General features: G+C 36.1%; 1 protein-coding gene across 1 annotated transcript in view; it reads left to right on the top strand.

The window, feature by feature from the left end:
* The window catches only part of TEK (TEK receptor tyrosine kinase), a 141,809-nt gene that overhangs the window by 55,717 nt on the left and 69,535 nt on the right, over positions 1-16,557 (top strand). The window contains exons 5-10 of the mRNA XM_001374814.5: positions 3,353-3,484; positions 3,823-3,963; positions 5,809-5,937; positions 10,537-10,688; positions 12,551-12,692; positions 15,536-15,697. Coding sequence (XP_001374851.2) covers positions 3,353-3,484; positions 3,823-3,963; positions 5,809-5,937; positions 10,537-10,688; positions 12,551-12,692; positions 15,536-15,697 — 858 coding nt within the window. The remainder of the gene's footprint in view (positions 1-3,352; positions 3,485-3,822; positions 3,964-5,808; positions 5,938-10,536; positions 10,689-12,550; positions 12,693-15,535; positions 15,698-16,557) is intronic.

Raw genomic sequence — 16,557 nt, 5'->3', positions numbered from 1 at the left:
CCATACTTTCCCCTGGAAGTATATAGTCAGTTTTGATGGATAAGTGATCCTTGATTGAAGACCAATTCTCTTGCCTTTCAGAATATCATATTCTAAGCTTTGAAGTCCTTTAATGTGGAAGCTGCCAGATCTGTAATCCTGATTGGTGCTCCTTGGTATCTGAATTGTCTCTTTTTGGCTTCTTGTAAAATTTTCTCCTTAGCTTGGAAGCTCTGAAATTTGTCAATTACATTCCTGGGAGTTGCCTTTTGAGGATTTATTGTAGAGGGTGTTTTATGAACTCTTTCAATGTCTATTTCCCCTCCCCCTTGTTCAAGAACAGAAGGGGAGTTTTCTTGGATAATTTCTTGTAGTATGATGTCAAGATTTCTGTTTATTTCTGGGTTTTCAGGTAGACCAATGATTCTCAAATTATCTCTCCATACTTTGTTTTCCTGATCTACCATTTTTTCAGTGAGATATTTTATGTTTTCTTCTATTTTGTCAGTCTTCTGACTTTGCTTTATTACTTCTTGCTGTTTTGCAAGATAATTGCCCAATTCTGGTCTTTAAGGATTGGCTTTCCTTTTTGGTTTGATCTATCCTGCTTTTTGTGGCTTCCAGCTGTTTCTCCAATCGGGAGTTCTTGTCTTTTAAACTGTTATTTTCTTTTTGAACTATTTCCCACTCTTCTTGCCAGAAGGCTTCCATCTTTTTGATAAGCTTCAATTTAAATTCTTCAAGAGCTTGTGGACAATTTCCATTTTGGGGGTGGTGGTGCATTTATTTGAATTTCTTCTTCTATTTCCTCTGTTAAAAATTATCCAGGGTCAACCCCTTCTTCTTATTTTTCTTGGTGTTGGGAAGTTGTTGTTCCTGGGCACTGTTTGCCATTACTGTGGAGGTTTTTCCTTCCCTCTCTGAGTGAGATGGGCAGGCTCTCTGTGTATGGAGCCAAGGAGCAAGGATTTTAGCTGAGGCCAGCTCTCGAGTCTCTGCAGCTTCCACTATTTGCTGCCCCCTTTCTGTGCTATCTCCCTGCCAGCACCCGCAGTCTGTGCTCCTCAGCCTGCTGGGGCCTCAGGTCTAGCTGCTCTCAGGGGTAGGTCCTTGGTGGTCTCAGTCAGTTGCTAAGGACCCAGAGGTGCCCCTCACTCACTCACTGATTATAGCACATGCTGGCTCTGACTCTGGCTCCATAGGTGGGGTGGGGGAGGTGGATCAGCTCGTGTTTTGATGTAAGCTTTTTTATCCCCTTATGGCATGGAAATGCCCAAATCTCATGTACCTTCAATGCTGTGCCTTACTGTAGAGTCCTTTCGTTCATATGAATTTGTTTTTTGTTTGTTTGTTTTAGGTAGTCTGTATTGGTAGGTGATGAGGAGAGGAAGAGTCTTGTGTCTGGACTGCCACCATGATTATCTGGTAGTCCCGCAAGCCACACTTTAGCAGAAACATTCAGAGTCTAGACTTACTAGACTGTACACAGTAGAAGAGTATATGGGAATAAAAACTTTTTTCTCAACCTATAATGTAAATCACTAAATATCTAGAGTAAGATAAGAGATCCAGAACCCTTAAGCAAGTTTACTGCTGAAAATCAATATTGTATAATGGATAGAGTGTTAGACTTGGATTTAATATGGATTTAGGGAGACAGGTTCTAAACTCACCTTAGAAATTTACTAGCTATATGATCCTGGGCAAATTGATTGATTTTGTTTGTTTTTCCCTCAAGTTACACGTTGATACAATTTTTAATAATTGTTTTCTGACATTTTATGATCCATGTTCTCTCCTCTTCCACCTCCCCTCTCCAAGACAGCAGATAATGACATATGTTGTACATGTGTAATCACACAATACATATTTTCATCTTTGTCATATTATGAAAGAAGATACACATATCATTTACTCTAGAGGAAAATTCATGAAGGAAATAAAGTGAAGAATGGTATGCTTCAAACTGCATTCAGACTCCATCATTTCCTTCTATGGCAGTCGGTAGCCTTTTCATCAAGAGTTGTTCTTGGAGTTGTTCTCTGTCAATTCTTCCACTGCTAACAGTTGAGTGATTCATAGCAGATCATCACACTTTATTGCTATTACCGTGTACAACATTCTCTTGATTTTGCTCATTTCACTTTGTGTCACCTCAGACAAGTCTTTACAGGTTTTTTTTGGTGTGTGTGATCAAATTGTCCTTCATTTCTTATGGCAGTAAATCACTTGTTTTATAAGTGGCTTCTTTTTTCTTTTAAAATGGAAAATAGAGATGATAATAATAACACCTAACTCAGTCATAAGGTTCATATGAGAAAGACCAGGTATAAGAACCAAATTTCTAATTTCATTGATATAAGGAACTACCATGTGGGAGAATTCCCTCTACCAATATGTATGCCCCATCTCTAAAAATTATAATTTAATTTTAAATGATACTTAATTTTATTGAATTAAATTTAATTTAAAATTATAATCTAATTTTTGAAAAATTAGAAAGTTGCTTATAGCATTGGGATGATAAGTGGTTTGCCCAGCAATACATATCTAATATGTGTTAAAGGTAGGATTTGAACATAGGTCTTCCCAGTATCAAGGCCAATCTTTATTCACTCTGCCATATTGCTTCCATATGCGATCTCATATGCGATAAAATGGACAATATGTTCTATAAACCTAAAAATATTATATACTTGTGAAGTGTTTATTATTATGTTAGGCAATGTATTTAATGAAAAGCAATAACCACTTATTCTATATGTGCTTCAATTTTATTATCTATGAAACTGATATAATAATACTTGTACTACTTATCCCTTAGTATTGTTGGGAGGGAAGAGTTTTATAAATGACAAAGTGAAATGAATTATTATTCATTATGGATGGATTTGTTCCAATCTGAGAAATGAGACTAATGCCATTTCAGCTACTTCTACTGAAAGTAGGGACTGAAGGAATGACTTAGTGTCTGTAAATTCCCCTATAGGAGTCAGAATGGAAAGTGCTCTAAAGTCACCCTCCTTTCTTGGGATACAAAATTTGGAATTAGAGCACAGGATAGCAGAGACATTGGCTGGTCTGGCAGAAAGAACCCTGGGCCTTGAAGTCAAAAGACTTGGTTCAAGCCCTGGTTCCAATGCTGTTTGGATATGTAGCTTTGGAAAAAGCACTTCTTTCTGAAGCTCAGTTCTCCATTTTTAAATTTAGATGAATGATATTTGGAAAATACCATTATTCTATATGAGGTCACCTATCTCAAAGCTTTGTTTGTGCAAATTATTTTGTAAAGTATCCCATGAGAGCGATCACAACCATCTGCCCGATAACCCACCAGAGTCTTAGTAACCATTGGCCTGTTTTGGAATCCAAGGGTGTGAAGCTGAAAAGTGGGGACCTGAGTGTCGAAGTTCCTGTATTGCTTGTGCAAACAAGGGCATCTGTCATGAAGATACTGGAGAATGTGTTTGCCCTCCTGGATTTATGGGGAAGACATGTGAAAAAGGTAAGTTAAAAAAAACTATTCTTTTCCTGACACAGAAGATATGCATATTTAAAATGCATAAAATTTATTGCCTCTAAGAAAACACAGAGATTACTTTTGGTAGAATCTAGCCATCTAAGCAATTTGAGGGGTTCTGTTGATATTAACATTTCTGTGCTCTGATTTTCATACTATAAAATTGGATTTATTTTTTTCTTTTTCTGTCTCTATTTAAGAGATGATACAAGCTATTTTTGCCACCACATTTATTTTCCTCTGTTATTTGAGGCCCGGCCTCTGTAATAGTGCCTTTTGAGGGCTTGCCTCTGAGTCTGAAGGAGCTCTTTCCTTTCCCAAAGCTTGCGAAGAGCATATGTTTGGAAGAACATGCAAAGAGAGATGTAGTGGACCAGATGGATGCAAATCATTCATGTTCTGCCTCCCGGACCCTTATGGCTGTTCCTGTGCCACTGGCTGGAAGGGTTTACAGTGCAATGAAGGTATGAACCAAATAATATCCCTACATAAAGGAGTCCAGGAAGGAATCAGAGAGCATGGACTTTGTCAGAGGCATGTTATTTCTTTATCCGTTGTATTTAATTCTGATGCCCTGCACAAGTACCCTAATAGCATCTCCAGGCAAGTGCCCTTGAAGCAACTTTTTAAACAAATTAAATTCAAGGGGGTGAGGTGGGAGTAAAGATGCTTACAACCTTGGGCCATGGGGTTCCATGGAGAAAAGAGATCCTGGGTGGATGGAAGGAGACTGTTTTTGTGGACACCATCACTATTGGAGGGAATTTGGCAGGGTTGGGTGGTAGGACAAAGACTCGTACCATGATATAGACACTATGGAGATGGAACACACCAACAAATAGGTTCCTAATTTTACTAATTTTTTGTTTCTATCTGCTAAAAGAGAACACGTGTTGGTACCATTCGCCACTTTTTGGCATCCCTAGGCAAAACCCCAGTTCCCCTTTTCAAGTTTCAGATCTACCACCCCCTAATCCTTTCTTTTCCAAAAATGTTGTCTCCTGATTAATGTGGCACAGTTGTCCTTCAGAGCTTCTCAGCAACTTTCAAACAGTAGTGTAATATGAAGACACCTCACAAGGCACACAAACTACGTCAAATAAAAGTCTCTTGGAAGTACTTGGAAAAATACCCTCTGCCTGAATAAGATCATTAAGTCTTTATTTTTCACCTGGGGAACTACAGTATTCCTAGTAGCTTCCAAAGTATATAGCTAGGGTTAGGAGAAGGGCTCCTGGCTCCAGTATGTGGGAAATAAACATTTCACCCCCCTACTGCTTGCTAGCAACTTTCCACTAATTGTTCATAACTCAAACAATTCAGTATATACAACCATTGCAATTGTTTGTGACACTGGGGAAAAAATCCTGGGAAAGTCAAGAATGCCTTTGGAAACAACAAAAAGGCTTTAAGTTCAAAGTAATATCCACCCAAAGCAAAAGCATTATTAGTTTACCCATATCTAATCATCTAATTTAGAAATCATAGCTATAAAAGAAGTCTTACTACTTTGGAAAAATTTTTGGTGAAAATGTTTTAGAAATGTCTTCATTCTTTTTAAACTGTAGTCAATTGTATTAATTGAGCACTGAATAGACTACGAATTTCCCTTAACTCCTACTGTATAGGTGTAGTCTCTAAACTCATATAATCTATCCAGCTATGAACTATAAACTGTACTAAGTTTTTTTTTTAATCTGTAATTTCATCTGAAGGTATTCAGATTAAGCAAGTACTACTTAAAACTCATTTCTATGCCAATAGATTTACTGAATTGCTATAGCCACTATCTCCCCCCAAATCAAATCACCAAATGGATAATTTTTTTTGCTGCTACTCAGATTTATGCATAGCTCTAGTTGATCTCATGTGTCAGCTATAAATTTCATTGCCAGACCTGTTAGTAAAGCCTTTTCAACTTGGAGGACTCCAGAAGATCTTGTGATTGGCTTAGACTTACTGAATTCTGAATCATGTTCATATGATGGGACATTAGAGTAAGACTTTAGTAGAGTAAATTTACATCCCACCACCCCATCACATAAGTACTAGTATACTTATTCAGAATGAAACTAAATCAAAGCCTTTTTAGAACTCTCTTCCAATTCATATTTAAATTATAAGCCTCCTCACCACTACTCATTATAAAAAAGTTTTGTTTTGTTTTTTAAAATGGAAGTGAAGGCAATCCTATCCTTTAAGCCAAGTGCAAAATATTTTAGACATTTTACAAGTGAACCGCAGAGAATCTTGGTTTTCTCCATTTGTTTCATTATTAACAGTTTCTTCTTCAATGATTGTGTTTACAGCTTGTCAACCTGACTTTTATGGTCCAGACTGTAAAATAAGGTGTAAGTGCACCAATGGGGGAACATGTGATCGATTCAAAGGATGCCTGTGTCCTCCTAACAGGCATGGTCTACAATGTGAAAAAGAAGGTAAAGCAAGGTAACACTGTAATCAAGAGCCTTTTCCCAGGGTGACTAAATCATTAAATTTTACTGATATAACCCTGCTGCCCAAGGGCAAAAGAAATCTGAAACTTCTTCTGCTGCCTCTTCAGCATTGCAGGTAGGGAAGGTGCCTCATAGTACTCCAATTAAACATTCAGACCTTATAAAATCACCTACCCTCATTCCCTTCAGAGCTCCCAAAAAAAGAAATTGAGAGTTTAGGAAAACAAATCAGTTGAGCATCCAGTCAAAGAACCCAGAGAATCCTAATAAGTCTGATTTTCCCCAAAGTTCCACTCTCTTAATGTCATCCATTGTCACAAATGAGAGAATAAGATATAATAGGGAGAAAGAATGAAATGACCCTTTATTGGCCCAGGTTATTTATTTGCTTTCAATTCTTTGAATGACTTTGTCATTTGTTTTTCCCCTAGTAGAACCCACTTAAATCTAAGTTTTCTTTAGATCTACAAATAAATTGTTTTTAAATTTTTCTGTCTTTATGGTATAAATCATGTCTAATGTTAATAAATTATGATTATCTTTAGCTTAGAAAAGTTTGTAGGACTCCTCTCCACTACTCACTAAAATGCTTATGTAAGTCATGTAAAGTCATATCAATCCATCAATAAACATTTATTAACTTCCTACTCTATGCCAGGCACTGGGCATACGGAACAAGACAAAGGATGGTTATTTCCCTCAAAGCTCTCAATTCTGTTCTACTAAAAAAATTAGTAAGGGTCTTTCTAGTGCCAAATGTTGAACTAAGTGTCAGGCATACAAAAAAAATTATAATCTTTGAACTACTAGGAGTTTGTTCTAGTAGGTGGTAGAGAAGAATGGAATACAAGATATGCGACAATAAATAAATACAAAGTAAGTAAAAAAATAATTTTGCAGGGATAGGAGCAGGAAAGCATAAAAGTGTGTGCCTGTGGTGGGGATGGGGGGGGAACACAGGATCAGCTAAAGTGTCATGTAGAAGGTGCCATCTGAGCTGAGTCTCAAAGAGGGCCAGTGATTGTAGAAGGGAGAGAGGTAGGGAGGTTAGAGTGTCCTAGACATGGATAAACAAGTAAGTCAGTTTGGATGAGATGGAGAGCACATGAGAAGGAATAATATGAAGTTTAGAAAGGTAGATTGGAGCAAGACTACAAAAGGCTCTTAAAGCCAAACAAAGGAGTTTTCATATTATCTTAGGGGCAATAGGGAGCCACTGGGGTTTTGTTTTGTCTTTTGATAGGGAAGTGACAATCAGACCCATTATTTAGGACTATCACTTTGGCAACTTTGTAGAGGATGGATGGGAGAGATGAAGCAGTGAAACCAATTAAGCAACTACGGCAATAGTCCAGATAAAAGATGGTGGAGGCTGAGCTAGGGCAGTGGCTGTGTAAGTGGATAAAAGGAGACATATGTGAAAGATATTAAGACTTGGAAATTGGTGAGATATGGAAGGCAAAGGATAGTGAAGATTCAATATTGATTTTGAGGATGTGAATCTGAATGATGAAAGAATAATGATGATCTAAATAGAAATAAAGAAGATAGTCATTTCCATCCTGCCTACCACCCTTTATTACTATCATTTCCTATGTTTCTGAAACAAAATCACAGAATTTGGATAATTTTTTATATTTCCCTTCAATTCTACTTAGTGTTGGAACATTTCCAAGGATTCCAAATTCTGCATTATTGACACTTGGTTTTCTAAATCTCTATAATACAAAAGAGTGGCAACATGGTGTAGTGGATAGTCATGACCTATGTTCAAATTCTCCCACTGACATATACTAGCTGTGTGATTCTAGACAAATTACTTAACTTCTTAGTGCATTAGTACTATAAAACTATAAGTTCAGATAAAATATTATCCTGCTTTCGTGCAAGGACTTTTAATGCTAAGAATTCTCTTCACAGATGAAGTCACAGGTCCTAACCAAAAAATAACAATATCATCTTAATTCAAAAAGGCTTTGTAGATTTTTAAAATATGCCAAGGAAAGATACACTGAAGACTTTAAACTTGAATCTGGAGAGTACCATAAACCAATGGATAAAAGACATACCTACAAATACCTCATCTGAGTAGAAAGATGTCAAAGAAAAGGTTGTGGCTGAATATATTGAGATATTTTCCTTCTGAAATCAAGGCTGAAATGGAAGAAAAAAATGAAAAATATTTATTAAGTAACTACAGCATGGGGATAGACCATCTCTTTCCTCAAAATGCTTAGATTCCAATGGAGGAGATGACTCTTATGTGAGAGAGGTAACTAGGGAAGGAAGTTTTAATCTGGAAAGTGACAAAGATGGTAAATGGAACAATGGGACAGTCAATTAAAACAACCTTTGCAAAGACAATGGAAATGGTGATTTAATTACAATTCTCAGCAAGAAATAGAAAGCAATAAGGTAGAAAATGTCTAGGGTGAAGATGCATGGGTCTAGGGAGTACAGAACCTAGTAACAACTTTTCCAATGCATATTCTCTGTTGGTCTGGCTTGGTGGGGGAAGCATTAGCATAGCAAGACCATATTCCAAGTCTCTCTCATTGTACTGAGATCTCCTTGGGAGCAGGAATGTCTTAACTTATTTTGGTATCCTTAGCACTTAGCACAATGCCTAGCACATAATAAGTAGCTATTAATAAATACCTATTGACTGACTGTATGTAATACCAATCTTTGCATGTTAACATCTTGATAACTGTAAAGTGGGCCATAACCATCTTGAAAGGTACCTTAACAAAATCCTGTGTAATATTAATTACACAGATAATTAATCCTTGTGATTAGATAATTAATTAATCACAAGGCAACTATAGAGGGGGGAAAAGAGGAAAAGGATTGATAGGTATTCTTAGGACATGAAATAAACAGGTCCAAAACTTACAGAAATATTTTTGGAATAAGCAGACACCTCTTCATCAGTCAAGGCTGATGACATTTAAACATCATTGGGTTTAACAAATGTCACTTTGCCTCCCAATGATGCCTATAAAATGTTTAAGATTCAAGGGAATTCTCAAAAGACTGCATGAACTTACCCAAAAATATGTTAACAAAGAACTTTGCCTTATGATTGAGTCATGTGGATTATTTTTTCTGGATATAATATTTGAAACAGTGATTCATCACCATACTATAGAAGGGTTGTCTTTAAGAAGCCAAACATACTGATCAAAGTAGATTATGCAAAGAAATAGTAAATAGTTCAACTCACAACTTCAGGCTGTAAAAATTTAGCATCTACAAATACCTAGGAGCTAGGACCTGGAATTTTAAATCATGTAGCAGGTTTGCTGTCTTTCATGGATGGATAAATGATGACAAATCCCCATGCCACAAATACATATCTAAAAATATCCCAGAGAACTTAATCAACTCAAACTATACTCAAACTGGACCATTATCATAGACTGACCACAATCTTCTTGACATAATATTGATTCATAAAATGACATAGACAGATAGATATATGTCATCATCCCAAATCCTATTAATTTCTTAGCCACATGTAATGAAAAACTTTATAGCTTTTAAAGACTTAGTTGAGATCAAAATTAAGTTGGACCAAGGTGAGGAGCATTTGATTCCTGTTTGCTCTGTCTGCTATTGGAATTGTTCTAATGATGCTTTCAGTGAGCCCATAAAAGATGACCTTATATCCTAATACTTTATTCATCTATAAAAAGCAATTGTTTTATCCCCTTGTACAGTAATCTATAGAACAATAAATACAGATTAATAAAAGCAGGAAAGTAGACCTTGTTCCAGGACTATTGCTATCTAATTTCATCAACAAAGAAAAGAAAAAGAGCTAATAGTTAATAATGATAATTCAGGAGCACAACTTTGTCCTATTTAAGTTTTTCCCTCCACATAAGACTTTCAGCCATGTAATCATCTAAGTTATATACATATATCTCTGTTCTAACAGTAAACTAAACTGTTTGATTTAAAATAATTAAACATGTCCTCTCAAAAAAGTAGTAATATTTACAATTTCATAATTGACTAGGAATTATGAGTTTATTATTTTAGAAAAAATTGTCTTCTTCATCGAATCTTTGAATCCCTTCTACACAAATGTTAGGTTTGGTTTTGTTTTTTTATATTCATTCTTTTCCTGCTGTGTAACTCAAAAATCCACATATCTAGCTTCACTAACAAGAAATTGATTTTACTGATTAATTTTAAAAACATCCATATTTTATTTAATGACTGGAAGAAAATTATATGACTAATGTTTTATATCTATTTTTAGGACAAGAGGAAGAGGGTTCAGGTATAAGATCTAAATGTAGCTAAAGGGGATTTGGGGGCATAGATATCAATTCTATTCCACAAATGTTCCTACTATATGTGAGGCAAATTTCTACATAGTTCCTATAATGTACCAAGACCATTTCTACATAGTTCCTGGCATGTGTCAGTCACTGGGATAAGAATTAGGGGAACAAAGCCAAAATTGAAATAGTCTCTGCCCTTGAGTAATTTATATTCTACTTTCTTCATTTATGCCAACTAGATATTATCTTAAAACCAAGCTCCAAATAGCTTTCCCTTTGCCTTCAGGTCCTTCAAGGGTGACTCCTCAAATAGAAGATTTACCAGACCACATGGAAGTAAACAGTGGTAAATTCAATCCTATATGCAAAGCCTCTGGTCATCCGCTGCCTGATGCTGAAGAAATGACCCTGGTGAAACCAGATGGAACTGTTTTGCAAGTAAGATATAATAATATCATTATTATTGTCATCATCCAACATTATTAAAGGTTTTCTTTGTGCTAGCCATCCTAGATAACATTATGTTAAAAAGGTTTTTTATATCTTTTGATTTTTTTCAATGTCTAGCTTTCCCCAATATTTCACTCCCCTATCTCTCTCAGAGGACCATCTCTTATAATTAAAAATGTTTTAAAGAAAAAGGGGAGAAAGAGGCAAACAAAATCAATCAACACCCACCTGACATTATTCACAATATTCTTCACTTTCCCTCTTTCCCCACCTGCAAAAAAGTTCGGGGAGGTGTTTTCTCATTTCTATTCTTTGGGTCCAAGCTTGCTTTTTATAATTTTACAACATTCATGTTTATCTGTTTTGAAGTTGTTCTTTCCGTTAATATTGTTGTAGCCATTGTGTAGGTTGCATTACTGACTCTCCATTACTTTGCATCTGTTCATGTCTTTCCATATTTCTCTGTCTGAATCATATTTCTCATTTTCCACAGCCCAATAATATGCAATAATATTCAAGCCCCACAGTTTATTTAGCCATCCAGTGGTTGATGGACATTCACTTTGTTTCCAGTTCTTTTGTAGAATGTCATTATCATGTGAGGTGCAACACATCTCAAACTAGCCACATTAATGAAACAATATTCCTAAGGCAAAAATGGTGGTTTTAATGACTGTAGGTCTCAACAGATTGAAAAGAGAAATTTAAACAGAGGAAGATATAAGATCTTCCTTGTTCCTGATCTGCAGAATGGCCTATAAATTGGTTGGGATTACAGTTGCTTCTACCTCAAAGTCATAATAGGAGTGGAGGTATTTGCTTTAGACACACAAAGCTGAAGGGTTGACAAATATGTATAAACCATGCTTCTACAATCTCAAGTTTGACATTAGGATGGGAGTAGGGGATGGTACAAGCCTACCTAACTATGGTGCTACTCTATATGGTTTTGTGTTTTTTCTTTATCCCCAAATCCCCAGACCCTTCTTTTATTTCTGCCATAGAACAATATGGGCAAGTAATTAAATAATTGGTGACACATTTTTATTTGATCAATTAATCAGCAAGCTTTTATTTAAACCATACTATTATCCATTTTTAGGAAATGTATATGTAAAGAAAAATGAAATGGTCTTTATTTTCAAGGAAATATATATATTTTATAAATATGTATACATATACATGTCTGCATGAAAATAAAATTTTTTTTATTCTTCTATAAACTCTTCATGATTAAGCAAAGTCTAATAATTCTTTATTAAGGTCTTTTCAGCTTACAAAGTACATCTCTCACAATAAGTCAGTAAAATAGATAGTCAATGTATTATTGTTCTCATTTTATATATGAGGAAACTAAGCCTCAGAAAGGCTAAGTGATTTATACAAGGAAATATAGCTAGAAAGTGGTTGTAGTGGATTCTGGGCTTGAACTCATGTTTTTTGAATCCTGAGACAAATATTCTTGTCACTTAACCTTGTTTTCTCCCATAAACAATGGACTGAGAGTCCATATTTTTAGTTCTCCTGTTCAGGAGACAAGACTTTCTGAGTATCATCAGGAAAATATCATCCCAACCTAGACATGATATTTTGCCCTTACAGTGACATTCATCTTTGTTCTCTATTTCAGTGGTAGATCTTCACTTCCAACAATGCCTAATTTAAAAAAGGCCATTAGGTCATGTTCAAATTCCTTTTATAGTAGATTTCCTTTGCTAGAAAGAAAATTTGTCTTTCAAAGTTTACCAAAAATTCCTCTTAATGAGTAAGAAAAGGTTATAGCTGTGTATGCTCTTGTGATTCCGACCCTGTTTGCATATCGTAATTTTCTTGCATTTGTTCAATTTCAGCCTAAATCCTTTGTACGAAATAATCGATCAGAAGCTGAATTCAGTATCCATAGGATTCTACCTCCTGATTCAGGTGTTTGGGTCTGTAGTGTGAACACAGTGGCTGGAATGGTGGAAAAATCTTTTAACATCTCTGTTAAAGGTAAGCCCTTCTTGAGGCAACATACAGCTTCCTCAAACCATAATGGCATCTAGTTTAGGGGTTCTTAATAGCATGGGGTCTATGAACTTGTTTCTGGTGGGGGCATGTGATAAACATTTCAATATAATTGTCTTTATTTGTAATTTTTTATATTTTGTTTTATACTTTTAAACTCATGATTCCAAGAAGGAATTCCATAGGATTCACCAAGGGTTCCATGATACGCAAACAAGTTAAGAATCCATGGTCTAGTTGAAGTGCTGGAAATGTACTAACACAGAGTTATAATCCGTGCCAGAGTCGGGGAGAGGGAGACGTTTTCAATACTCAGAGAGCATCTCATGTTGTGATATCTTTATTGTCCTCCAGAGTACCTCGCTTTGACTTTTTACCCATTAGGCATAAAGGTGGAAGCTTGTTATGTTTCACAGTGTCTGGCTTTATCATGCGAAGATGTTGTGACTTTTTAGATATTATTATTTGTAACAAGTTTGGAAAATCTTTTGTATAAGCACTAAACCATTCATAATGCCGTGTCATTTTGTACAAGTAACAAGGATAACTGCAGAAATTCAGAAAATTTTGGTAGCTACTGTGCTATGCTAGGAATGCCTGGATTTTTCTCTTGAAGGACAGATCAAAATATTTCAAATGAACATACATATATATGTATATATGTTAGGTGGGGGTGAAGAGATTGCTAGGTAATCTAAGTAGATGAGGGTTAGAAGGGAACGAAGGTATCATTTTGTAGATAAGAATACTGAGACGCCAACCTGATTTACATCTAGTTATTACGTGTTTAGAAGGTCTTTGGGACAAATTCAGAATTCATTCCAAAACGGAGTAGAGGATTGCATTCATAGATACTTTCTTTTTTCTTTTTAAGGTCAAGGACTATATTAGGGTGGAAGAATCTTAATTTTGTTGTCAAGAGAATAAGAGTCAACATCATCCTGGAACGCTTGAGTGTTTTAAGAGCCCTCTATCAATTTTATTCAGTAGAAAGTTCACAGGGTCAAAGTAATTTCTCATTTTGTGCAACTGCCAGGAAAAGAGGAAATTATGTGAAGACAAATCATTTTTATCTAAGTCCTTGAGGGCCATAGTCTTTGTAGAATAAACAGTAATAAGTTAAAAAACAAACCAATTTGGAACTAATTCCTGGCTCTAGGCTTTTATTCTCCTTGATAAAGTTCCCCATATTATCAATAGTATCTATGGCTTAGCACATAGAGCATTGAGCTTGGCATCAGGTAGACCTATGTTCAAACCTTGCCTCAGGTCCTTAGCAAGGTGATTCTTGGAAAATATGATTTTACGATTACAAAGGTCACATATAGTATGAATAATGGGATTTTTAGGATCAGAGATTTAAATCAGGAATAGAAATGAGTCCTCTAGTTAACTCCCTTATTTTTTTTGAGGCCAGGAAACAGGCCTCAAGAGATTATATGACTCATCCAAAGTTAAGTAGGTAATAAGTGTCAGAATTAGGAGAGCTTCCAAATTTAGCTTTGAATAGCCTGTATAGATAATCACAGATTCCTCCATTAAATCCCTCCTATGATGTTTCAGAATGGTATGTGATAGAACTGGGTTATGTCAATGAAACTCTCGGGCAAATCCTACTCCAAGCAAGAAAAAGTTTGAGAATGGGCCTGACCAATGGTGTGTGGCTTTCTTCCAATGACCAGTCAGTTAAGTTCTGAGAGGCCAGAAGTTGGTTACCTGGAGATGAATTTTAGAGTCCATTCCAAGTCATGAAACTATCTACCGCCATCTGGCAAGATTATGATCTGGTTTCTGTCAAGAGAAGGAGCATATACCCTGAGAAAAATAATTCTCTTTGAAATACCAAGTCACTTAACAACTTTAAGTAAATTTTTATCTTCCTAAGAAGAAACTCTGAAAAAAATTAATGGAGGGTAGGCATCGATTGGCCAATAGATGTGAAGAAGGCTTTAGTCCATTGAGTTACAAGTGAAATTCCAACCTTGTCAATCTTAATCACTGTTAGTAATCACATGAAGTAAAAGAACCTCAGTTTAAAACAACCAAATGTTTTTAGTCACCAGACCAAAGCGATCACTGGAGAAAGGTCAACATGACCAAAATGACTTCATTAGGCTATTTCTCTATTTAGAGGAAATAAGCCAATCAATCACTTGTACATACCTGCTGTCCACCTGCGCAGTTACTACATGGAACAGACCTGGCCCAAATTTGAATGTCATAGGTCTGATTTTTAGTCATAGGTGACAATCTGAAACCTTGGCAAATTCCCTTCACTTTCATTTTATAAATGGCGGAAAGGAGAGAAATGGATTGTTAGATAATATGAACACAGAAAGACTCAAAACTGATTAACAAATATTTTAAAATTCTTTAGAAAATGCAAGGCTAGATATCACATGAACACAAAAGGGTTGGGATTGGGGGTCATTCTAAAATAGCCTTCTGCATGTTTCTGGGAAAAGTACAAATTCTTGAACACCATAAATATTCCCAAGATATTTTGCTTAAAAAATAAAATAAGGCTAGCAGCTAGAATTTGCTATAAGAAAATCCCATGTAAAGGTAAAGGAACTCCTTCTACAAATGCAAGTTGGTGCCTTCTCTGCAATTTACAGACTTGGAGTTTCCTAGAGCACTGAGAAGTTAAGTGACTGACCCAAGATCTTACATTTATTATCTGCCAAAAAGAGACTTGACTCTTGGACTTCTGGACTTTTCAAGGCCAACTCCTTATACGTTATGACTTTCAAAACTAAAACTAAAAAGCCTATAAAACCAAAATACCCAACTGTAAGAGTCACTCTGATTATTGTCACCCTATTTAGTTCCCCCAGAGCCTCTGAATGCACCGAAGGTGGTGGAAGCTGGTCACAACTTTGTTACTGTCAACATTAGTTCTGAGCCTTATTTGGGAGATGGACCAATCAAATCCAAGAAACTCCTATACAAGTCCAGTAAACAATATGAAACCTGGAAGCATCTGCGGGGTAAGAGTCTGATTTCAAGAATAAATAGAATATGGAGTAGTTTTTTGCTTACAGTCTGGTCAGAAATCATACTCTTCTCTTATCCTCATCTCTTTCTCTTCCCTCTTCCAGTCCTGGGACACAGTTGCATTGCCAATGCCTTCCCATGCATGTGGTAAAATGAAGTCATAAATGAAGCTGCTGCTGATTTAGCCCATAATTAGGTAGCCTGAGAAAGGGGAGTTCACAGATCTAGAACAAATACATTTTTGAGTCGTAGAAGAAAAAGCAGGTTAACCACTGGGTCGTGAGACCTAGGATAGAATGAAATGGACCGTCTATACCAGAAAAGCCAAGTGCAGAGGCAATTGGGACAGTAGAGGAAGATTTCTTAGCCCAATAAGCCAGAGGGCTACATTTAACAAATTCTCCATATTGTTCCTCAACTCTACTTTTCTTTCCAGCCCAATCAAGGATTCATACACCACAGAGCCTTAAAATGAAGATGCTCAATTATTGTTTCTAGAACCAATGCTCAAAATTTCATTAGAAAGGGGTTTTATATCACTACCCAGTGGAATCACTACAAGTTTCCTAATATTCATTCCACTATTCATGCTTCCTGGAAATAGTCAGCTTTAATGAAGCCTGCAGAGAACAGTCAAAAATCTAATAACGCTACAGTCATTTGGAATTAGTGGTAATTCTGATAGAAATTGAGCTGTAAATTATTAATGAGGAGGGGGAGGGAGGGGATAGCAGGGTTTGGGCCTGCTGAGCAAACTCAGAGCTAAATAAAAAACAGGGCGCACATATTCTGATTACTTAGATTTGTTTCTGAGTCCTTTGGACAAATCCATTTACATAGAAAAGCATTCGGT

Source organism: Monodelphis domestica, chromosome 7 (assembly GCF_027887165.1).
Source record: "Monodelphis domestica isolate mMonDom1 chromosome 7, mMonDom1.pri, whole genome shotgun sequence".
Taxonomy (NCBI): Eukaryota; Metazoa; Chordata; class Mammalia; order Didelphimorphia; family Didelphidae; genus Monodelphis; species Monodelphis domestica.
The sequence above is the reverse complement of the archived record's forward strand: the minus strand, read 5'-3'. Positions and strand labels throughout refer to the sequence as shown.